Source organism: Podospora anserina, chromosome 1 (assembly GCF_000226545.1).
Source record: "Podospora anserina S mat+ genomic DNA chromosome 1, supercontig 5".
Taxonomy (NCBI): Eukaryota; Fungi; Ascomycota; class Sordariomycetes; order Sordariales; family Podosporaceae; genus Podospora; species Podospora anserina.
The window spans coordinates 313,526-323,459 of NW_001914829.1; the positions used below are offsets into that span (position 1 = coordinate 313,526).

Consider the following 9,934-nt stretch of genomic DNA (forward strand, 5'->3'; position numbering starts at 1 on the left):
TGGGACACACTGATTAGTCATTTCTGTCCCCAAGCGTCTTTCCAGTTTGGGTCATTCCATTCGTTTGTTTGCTTCTTTCCCTTTTTGTCTTTTTCCGGTCTGGGCTTGGTGCTGAGAATTCTTTTGGGGTAAAAGCGACCGTTCCCTCTCCTCGGGGTATTAAGGTTAGTTTGTTTCCTCTGGGATTTCCCAGCGTACAGGGATCAAGTTATTTGGCTTTTGTTTTTATTTCTTGTTTTTCTTTGGCTAAGCAGAATGCAAATCATGGATGGATGGTTGTGGTATGTGGTTGGGGGTGCGTAAAGGCGGATAAGAGGGGGTGTGGGGGGGGGGGGGAAGGGGAGAAGAACCCCTGGACTGTAAGGATACCTAACGAATGGATTGTGGTTTTCTTTTCTTTTTTCTTTTTCTGTTGTTCACCTTTATGCTGTTCCTGATTTTCCATACATAGTATTAGTATTATCTGTCTACCTTACCATGAGGATAAGGGGCTGAAGAAAGGGGGGTTATCAAGTTTGGATGAAGATATGGTTAGATTCCCATTGAAGATGTTTTTTCTGCTTCCCTTTTGTGACTGTGTAATTAATGTGTTGTGTTATTTGTTTTGGTTTCAAACTCTCTCCCTCAGCAAACCCCAACTCGGGCCAAACCATAGACCTTGACTCTTCCCAATCTCGGGATTAGTACTACTGTCCCTCGAACCAGGAACATGCGCTTCCAGAAGGAGCCCTTAGTATGGAAAAAGAAAAAAAAACCACTCGACCATGGAATCAAGCACTGGACATCAGATGTCACTGCGAAAGGAATTTTTTCGCATCCACATTGCGGTATCGGTATGGAGAGTGAAAAATAAAATAAAAACATCTGATAGATGACTTTGTTCGGTGTATGGCTGGTGGACGGTGGAGTGAGATTGGTAAATGGGGGAGGGAAGGGTACGGGATGTGGTGGAATGCCGGAGGGAGGTGGAGAAGGGGGGTTGGAGAGGCAGAGGTATGCGGCAAGTTTTGTCTTTGCTGTGTTGGCCTGTTGTGTTGGAAGAAGAAGAAGAAGAAGAAGAAGAAGAAGAAGGAGAAGAAGAAGAAGAGGGAAGCTCACACCTTGGGGGGGTTGGGTTTTAGATAAGGGGGGAGTATAATGAGGCAAAAAGCGCCAAGGTTTTGTTCGAGGTCCCGGGGAAAAAAAGCTGGTGAAAAAATGGTCGGGGCTGAGTTGATGGAGGAGGTGATGTCTGGTCGTTGGTTGTTTATGGATTTTATGGGTCATACCTTGGCAATAAGGGAACGAAGGGTACGGGGGGGGTTGACAGGGGAGGGGGCCATTTCGACGACGGTCATACCAGCGAGAAAGACTCGAGTTTAAATCTAGGAACTATTGAGCAACTCGTAAAACTCTTCAGACAGGGCGAGATCCCAATTCTACCTCACGACATGGTGTCATCCCAGCATGTTCAAGTTGGGTGATAGGAGGCGAGGCTGTGCCACCAACTTTGTAAAAGCCAACAGAGTGGAAGGAGTGATGTCCAGGATGGGTGTAGATATGATGTGCTGTGAGATGTAGATATGGTGCTGTTGTGAATGGAAGAGTGGTAATAATGTGTTATTGTGGTAAGGGGGTAATGTGCTTAGTAATGTGTAAAAAGGGGGGAATGTGTTAGAGTGTTAATGGCAGAACTGTGCAGCTAGAACATGGTCAAGCAGGCAACAAAAGGAAGGAACGTGTGGTGGTGATGAAGCGGTAACCTGGTTAGGGGCAAAAGAGGGAGGCAATGTCTAAGTAAATCTCAGCATTTGTAGACCTTTGACAATGGTCTCGAACCTCACCGGGAAAGTGAAGAAACCCAAATGTTTATTTTCGACAGCCGCTATCACATCTATCGAGACTCTCCCTAAATAACACCGTAGGTGTTACTTTTACCCCTGCTTGACCTAACGCCCAGAGCCAGAAAGTGGTCTCTCGGCAGACATCTTCCTTTTTCGCTTTGAATCATACTTACTCCCGCTCCGAAGCAGAATGGAATAACAACAACTAGTTCAACATGCTTATGCCTTTACATCCACCACCCAAACAGTTTGCTGCTATATATATATATATATACATATATGCCCAGTCATCCACCCATAACATCCCTCCATTATCCTTTCAAACCAGCAAAACACAAATAACAAAGCTTATTCCCGAGAAGAAACGTCAAGAAATGCCCCCCTCTGATACCTTTCCCCCAGCCATAACCCCGGTTCCATCTGTCCGTTTCCCTAACCCTCAAGCAGGCCGGCAATAATTCGCCGGAAAGCTCCCCCTAACCCCCCTCAACTCCCCCACCCACCAATCCTGGTCCGTCCGCGTCTTGGTCACCACCTTGATCCGCTCCCCTTCATCAAAACTCAGATCTCCCTGCCCCTGCCCAGCAAACGGGTACAGCGCGACAACCCACTGCTCCTGCACCAACGCGGGCTTCTTCGGCGGCGGTGGAGGAGGAGGCCGTTTCTTCACCACCAACCCCCCGTTGACCATAATACTTCCCACCGCTGGATTTGGCGAAACAGACCGCTCACGGGCCGGCTTTGAACGATCGATATTCGCTCCGCCGAGGTGAGACGCCGTGGTGAATTCTGTCGGGTTGGCCCATTCCGGTCGGCGGGAGCTGAAAGACGAAGGGGGTGTTGTTGCCGGGGATCGGGAGGGAGAGGGTGGTTTGAGGGCGTGAGATGATGGGATCCGCATGGGGCGGGGTTGGAGGCTGTTGCTGCTGCTGTTGGTGCTGGGGATGAGGCCAGAAGGCGTGCGCCTGTAGCCGTTGGAAGGTGGAGGTTGGGTGTAGCCGCCTTTGTGGCGGATGAAACTGATGTGTTCGATTTGGGATTGGACGGGGCTGCAGGCGGCGTTCCAGACTGCAATCACGTCTTCCATTGGGGGTGCCGGCGAGGGGAAGTTGGAGTCCTCGCAGTAGTTGTGGAGGGTGGTGTAATAGAGGCCCAGAAGCCTGTTCTGGATGAGGACCAGAGCAGCGAGGAGGGGAGGGACGATGCTGAAGGTCGCCTCGACAATAGGGGGCAGCGTTTGGCGGAGGTGCTCATCTGCTATGTTGAACTCCTAGATGGGAATTAGTCATGAGAGATCCGAGAGCAACACTTGGCTCTGGGGCTGGCTCACATCAGCCACACGAGATAACTCATCCTGACACTTTGCAAGAGATGCATCTTCCTTGGCGTTGCGTCCGGGTTTTCGTTGGAGCTTCAGCGTCTTGTCCTGGACCTTTTCGTAGTCCAGTCTTTTGTTCTCGCGCTTCTTGATCGTCTTGCGAATGGGGGTGATGTAGGACCGAGCATCCGTTGCCGGCCTCAGAATCCGTTCCTCAATGGCCACAATCTCTTGCAACAGTTCTGTCTTGAGGTCGCCATACGTTTCCTTCAAACGGAGAGTGCGTTCTAGCTGTAACTGAGGGGTCGGTGCTGCCTCACGGCCATGGCCATCCGTGGCTCCCACAATGGGATCATACAGGCCCTCGAACTCAACCACCATGTTGTGTTGCGAGTTGATCAGGGAATCCCACGAGTCTCTCCATGCACGAGCATTCTCAATCAGCTACTTCTAATATCAGTCATGATTGCACTGCCACCATCGCGGATTCGATCAACTTACCGTAGCAAGAACCTTGTCTGCATCCTCATAATCCTTCAGGAGAACAGACACTTTGGCATTGTCTCCGGGGCCCTTGTTCAAGAGCTTGCCAAACTGTCTTTGCATTGACTGCATGATGGCGTTTCGACTTCACCACGGTGTGGATGCCTGGTGAGAATCCGAAAAAGGGGGAAACCAGGTTTTTGTTCGGCCGAGGGGCGTTCGTTTGGGTTGGGGGGAGGGGTCTTCCTGTGCAACACGTAACTTACGCCACATATGCAGCAGCCATGTGTTTGTGGAAGGGGACAGGTTCAGATCCAGACACAGGAGGTTATCATGAGCCGTCGCCAGGCAGGATGAAAAGAGAAGTATACAGAGAAAACCAGCAAAGGGGTCAAGGTAATTAATGTAATTTGAGCTGGCCTGTTTGTCGGCTGTAGGGTCTCACAAGCCGCAGAAACGATGGGCAATGGCGCGAAGGCTCATGTTCGTCCCAACACCACTTTTCGAGGCGCAGCTGTTGCGGAACGGGGTCTGGCAACTGTTAAAAACAGGGTGAAGAGAACAAAAAACCGGCCCAAAAAGGTCAGTGATATGCGTTGATGAACATTTTAGAAAAAGAGAAGGAGGGGGTGCCAGCCAACGGAGTGTTTGCCCAGCACGCCCAGGTAACGAGCGGGAGGCTCCTGCACTGCCCGGCACCATTTCCGAGTGCCACGAGAAGTGGACTGCAGTGGGCGAACCCCCCCAAGCAAAGGTCCGATCCACTGGCGAGCCTTTCTTGAAACAGGGCCAACTGGCAACGTCAACTTGTGTGAAGTCTTACTTTTGCCCGCTGGCCAACCAATCATGGCTAGGAAAAGCCTAAATAGCGGATATCTGCACAGGCCTTGTGTGAGTTTGGATGGGTGGTCAAAGGTGGGTTGGGGTCACGTGAAGGCGCGCAGCAACGCGACCCCAATCTCCCCGCGCGCGTCAATCGATTCGGAGTCCAAATGTGCTGCCTACCTGGCAATTTACCGGAATCACCCTATCAATCACCAGTCAAAGGCCATGTGGTAGTATCGACCATCTCGACATGCTTTTCGACAATGCCCGCCATCACTTCGTCGGGAGCCAGGCCAGAGCTCGCCGGCGGTGGGAGCAGCGCCCCGGTGTTGGAATTTCTCTGTCTCTTCACCCACGACTTGCAAAGGAAACAAAAACGATGGCAAGATGGACGCCTCAAGTATCATACCTTCAACAAGCGGGTTATGGTGTACGATGACCGGGGAAACTCTGTGGGCGACATGCACTGGCAGCGAGACTGGGACTTTGACGAGGGCGAGGAAATCAAGCTGGATCGGGGAGGGGTCATTGTGCAGGTTCAGGAGTGTGTTGGACGTCAAGACCAGGATTTGACTGATCTGTTGGACAAAAGAGCAAAGGAAAAGGAGGAACGTCAAAGCCGTACGGCGACGAGGGTGGCTCCTGCGGCCTTTGGACTACGCACGCCAGCAATTCCATCAAGGGTATATCCAGCTCAAATTGCCGGTCCCCGATCGCATCACAGGCGTCTTGACCAGGTCCTAACTCCGACGGGCCACCATGGACGAGCTCTCGTGCCGACTGAATCACCTTTTGAGCAGCGTCAGCGAGACCAGGAGACTCCTGATGCCAACAAGGAGACTCCCTTGGCGAAAAGGAGGAAACACGACGATACGCCCCCGAGCAAGCTAGGCTACGCCCAGAGTTTGTTTGGTGCTCCTCTCACTCTCTCGGCGGTACCCATGAGCTCAGCCCCTGTCCGGCGGCCTGCGGCATCAGCGACGCGGATGCATTCTGGCCCTGCGTCCTCCCAAGAAAATGATTCACCGGCGGGAGAGCCCGAAGAGCGGGAATCCCACCCGTCAAAGAGGAGAAAGCGTGATGACACGCCGCCTAGTAAGATGGGGTATTCCCAGAGTCTGTTTGGCGCCACCCTCAACTTATCAGCTGTCCCTATGAGTTCTGCCCCGGCTCTCCGACGAACTACATCGGTGGCACGAGGGCATACAGAACCACCCTCCTCTCAAGAACATGGGCCACAGCCACAAGAACCGACCAGTGGGGTCCAGGAGATTCCAGTTAACCCTTCTGTACGAGCTGGTCTTTCACGGTCTACTGTAACAGCGCCTCTCTTGAAGACTCGTTTACCGCCCTTGGGAAGCGCCTCGAAACCTGCAGCAAAAAACGAGGCTGATAAGGCCCGCGCAAGACAGAGAGATGTTGCGGTTGAGTTTCCGGCGGAGGATACTCGCATGAATTCTGACCGCGGGGACAGTGATTTATCTGCGACGAGGAACCGAAACGCAGCGAAATATATCGACAGAGGTCAGATCCGTGGCCAGAAAGTTGCACCAAAGCCGAAAAAGCCACCTCCGGTGGTAATTCTTGATCACGATGATGATGATGATGATGATGATGATGATGACGATGTGGAGGGCGGAGAGGATGACACGAATCTCAACGACAAGAACCAGGCGCCTATACAGGACAAAGATATTGGAGAGAGTCGCACGCTTCCCAGGAACATGCCCAAACAACGTTCCAAGAAGCCCACGACCAAGACGCCCTTCACAAATGCAGCCCTGGCCACGAAACAAGCGAAATCATCGAAGAGCACAAGGAACAGCAAAACAAAAAAGGCCCAGGACACTGGCTCTAAACTCCCAGTCGAAGATGAAAGAGCACCCGAGGGTCTTGGACTTAATATGCCACCTGAAGGGCCAAGGGCACAGTTGCGTATCCAACCACACCAGAAGCGTGGCCTGCTTGTGTCTAATGAGAAAGGAAACAAGTCCAAAAAGCCCAAAGTACGCCATGCTCAATCCCATGCCGAGTTGGAATACGATGGAGAGCCTTTTGTTCCAAATCCAGCGCCTATGACCATGTCAGAGGAGGACGGTCCGTTTGCGTCCTTTGTCGATGCTCCACAAGAGGCACAGACAGTCCCCAAGCCCAAAACACCGTCTCTCCTGCAAGATGTACATAGCTTGGGAGCCAGACACGAGAGCCTGGCAAATTCTCAGGCCAGTAATGAGGATCAGCCATCAAACATTCGGGCCAATGATGACCCATCTCTGGACTCTAACAAGACTTTCTCCGTTCCTCCCCCTGCCGCTTCAAAAACCAATATGATGGGGGCCAATGACGAAGGCACTGCAGGCCTTTACGGCGCTGAGCGCTCAAGAAAGAGATCACCAGGTCAGCAAAGGACGGTCGATTTGGTCAAAGATACCACCCAGGATCGAGGGAGCACCGTTCAACCTCCGGAGTTGCCGCGAGCCCCGACAGGACCGATCGCTGAACCGCAAACCAGCCCCAGGTATCTGCAAGGCAAAATGACAGATGAAGAGGACGCCAGCGAGAGGCCTCGAGCTCGTCTACCCAGGAAAAAGGTGACATTGGCACTGGATGAAAGTGACAATGACAGCCTGCCAACTCGCAAAACCAAGAAGCGAATGACAATGGCATTAGACGAAAGCGATGATGAAAGGCCAGCAAGCTGCCAGAGCACCAGCCGAGATATATCGGTATCAGAAGAGAGTGCGGGTGAGAAGAGGCCAATGCGCCGCAGTAACAGACGCACAGCGAAAGCATTTGTTGGAAGCGATGATGAACGCCCGCCTACACGTCAGACCAGGAGCAACACAACAGTAGCAGTTTCGGAAGAAAGCGACAGCGAGGAGCTTCCCCAAGTCCCTGTGGCTCCAAGGCTAGCCAGACTCAGGAAGAGTGTCAAAAGCAGGGAAATCATTGGCTTCATACCGTCGAGTTCCCCCGTCATGGAGGTGGCTACCGTAGCAGAGCCTCGGCCAGCCCCTATTCCGACTTCTTTGCCAGCTCCTACCCCAGCTCCTCTGCCCTCTTCTTTGCCACCTCTTTCCCTAATTCCCGGTTTGATGGACACACCCCCAGGTCTAGAGGCCAACGACATGAGCTCTCCGGGCTATTCCAATGGCCCGAAGGCTCCCGCGCCAGGAACAGGCATCCCCAAACCAGAGCCCGTGACTGTGCCAGTCGTACAAAGTCTACAAACCAGCAGGGTGTTGCCCCCTTTGCCCGCCTTCGAGTCAACAACAGACGTACCTTCGGCTGTTCGGCGGGACAACTTACAACCTACCATCACAAGCCGGGAAACACCGGTCAAGGAGTCTGCCCAAGCTCCCACGCCAGCCCACCTCGAACAATCTATCTGCGATTTCCTGAGTGGCGAGCCCCCGCACCACCACCTCGCTTCTGCTCCGGGGGCAGATAAGGCTGGGCAGTCTGCAGTTGCTCATCAGCTGACCATGCCATCGCTCGACACGAGCTCGACTTCTGTATCGATGCGACCAGTTTCTGCCAAGGGACCGAATTTGATTGCAGAAGAAGCGGAGGGTGTCTCAAGGTCACACGAAGCCGTCAGTCATCAAGAGGTGCATGAGAACCCAATTGCCGTCCCGCGGGATGTTGGGGTTTCTCTGGTTGCATCAAATAACCCCAACGGTCAAGCACCGCAGGTTCCACCTGCTGCTCCTACTAGACCGAAAATCGCGAACCCGGCCACTCGCGGCCGTAAGGCTGCCCTCAAATCACACGCTGCTGGTCAAGTTCCCCAATCTATTCTACCGTTGGAACCCGCCCCTGTACGGCTGACTGTGCGGCCACCTGAGACAGCACGGCCCGGAGCAGCCGCTGGCGGGCGCCCTAGATATAAGATGCAGCTACCGGGCTTTACCTCGGCGAAGGAGACAGCAAAGGACTCTGGGGTGGATGTCGGGCCTTGGAGCAGGGAGGCCCATGACCTCTTCGGGAGTGGCCGACCTTCTGAGGCTTAGGTTGCTGGTTTGCATACTAGGTCTATATTGAGGCTCATGGAGTGTGCAGTGTATGGTTCTTAGAGTAAGCAGGCCGGCCGGTTGATGTTGAATGGATTCAGGGACGCCAAACCCTGCGGGCGGATGGAGGCCATATTAAGAGTCAAGTCGTTGTACTGTTTGCTCTGGGTACATGCTCACCGTGGCGCCGCTGCGTTCAATTTGCTGGTCTGATTCGGAGCTTTAGTACTACGTACGAACTTATGTCGAGATGAAGTATTTATCAACAAAGCATGGGCGCATCTTTGCACCACACTGAGCTCAAATGCTGTACACAAACCACCACTGTATCCTGCCGCTGGGATATGCACTTCACCTCCTACCCGTTGGAGCCGGCAGACAGACACGAGAAAATATACATCCGGTTACCAAATCTTGGGTAGGTAGTTGTACACAAGGTGAATCATCGCACCACGCTCGGGTAATAACTGCCACTACCAGGCACCACGCAAGGGGACCAGTCAACCAGACGGGCGGTAATGCGCATCCCGGTTGCCTAGGGCCTGCTGTACAACACTGTAGTCCATCGAGTCAAAAGTCATCACGGTACATCTTTCAGCTCGCAGAGGCAAGGCTATTTTGGATGCTTCATGATCCATCCAATCAGAGCGGCAGCTCCCCAAACCAGCAGTTCATGTTTTTCGGCTACGATTCCCTCATCCGGGCCTTTCGACCGGACTAGCTGGGCCGACAAAGGCATGGATACCAGGTAAGGAGGCTATGGTGAGAGGAGGACGGCCGAAGCAGTATATTTGCCATCTACATCCATCTGCATGGGAAAGGCCCGTATGCCCTCCGACCTAGTCAAAACATACCTTTTCCATTGGATCAGATATATGGGGACTTTCTCGACACGCCGGCAGGAATCCCCACCCAACAATGTCACACAAGGGTCTCAGAGATCGGTTCCTCACTTTCTTTCCTACCCACTCAGTCCCCGGCAGTGCCTCGTGGTCACTCTTTGTGGGAATTTGCTCGGACTAACCAATGGACCACCCGGGCCTGTAACTCCTCCAAAACAGAACCCCGAGAGTTCTCCCCAACCGGATGCCGTCCCGTCTAGTTTCCATATTGCCATCCACATGACTCAGCCGCATGTGGCATCGAACGCACAATACGACGCGGATAAGGTGGGAGAGGGGGCTGTTCAGCAAACCCTTTCTGCCCCTTGCCAAGGAAGAGAGACAAGAGAAAGACACGAACAGTATGGCATCTTTGCACTTGTGCCACGCCCTCACTGTCACCAGCTTGTCTCGTTGTAAAAGGTCGAGTGACCATGATTCCACACACCACCACCACCACCACCACCACCACCACCAAGCATCACAACCGGCGGCAGCTCACTTACAGACACGTTGCTGGCCGTTTTCTAGACCGGATCCACTCGCCCAAGGCACGTCTTGGAGGGAGAATAGAACCTGGGAGACTACTAC

The 9,934-nt window shown here is 53.1% G+C and overlaps 2 protein-coding genes across 2 annotated transcripts; one reads left to right on the plus strand and one right to left on the minus strand.

Moving 5' to 3' along the window:
• Window positions 1-2,262: 2,262 nt before the first annotated feature.
• On the minus strand, window positions 2,263-3,756 carry PODANS_1_21130 (uncharacterized protein; the record flags this gene model as incomplete). The annotated part of the gene is made up of 3 exons (XM_001903037.1): window positions 2,263-3,093; window positions 3,154-3,585; window positions 3,643-3,756. 3 exons carry the CDS (start codon window positions 3,754-3,756, stop codon window positions 2,263-2,265), a joined length of 1,377 nt encoding a protein of 458 aa, XP_001903072.1.
• An 860-nt stretch (window positions 3,757-4,616) lies between these two features.
• On the plus strand, window positions 4,617-8,462 carry PODANS_1_21140 (uncharacterized protein; the record flags this gene model as incomplete). Its single annotated transcript, XM_001903038.1, has 1 exon — window positions 4,617-8,462. One exon carries the CDS (start codon window positions 4,617-4,619, stop codon window positions 8,460-8,462), a length of 3,846 nt encoding a protein of 1,281 aa, XP_001903073.1.
• Window positions 8,463-9,934: the final 1,472 nt, after the last annotated feature.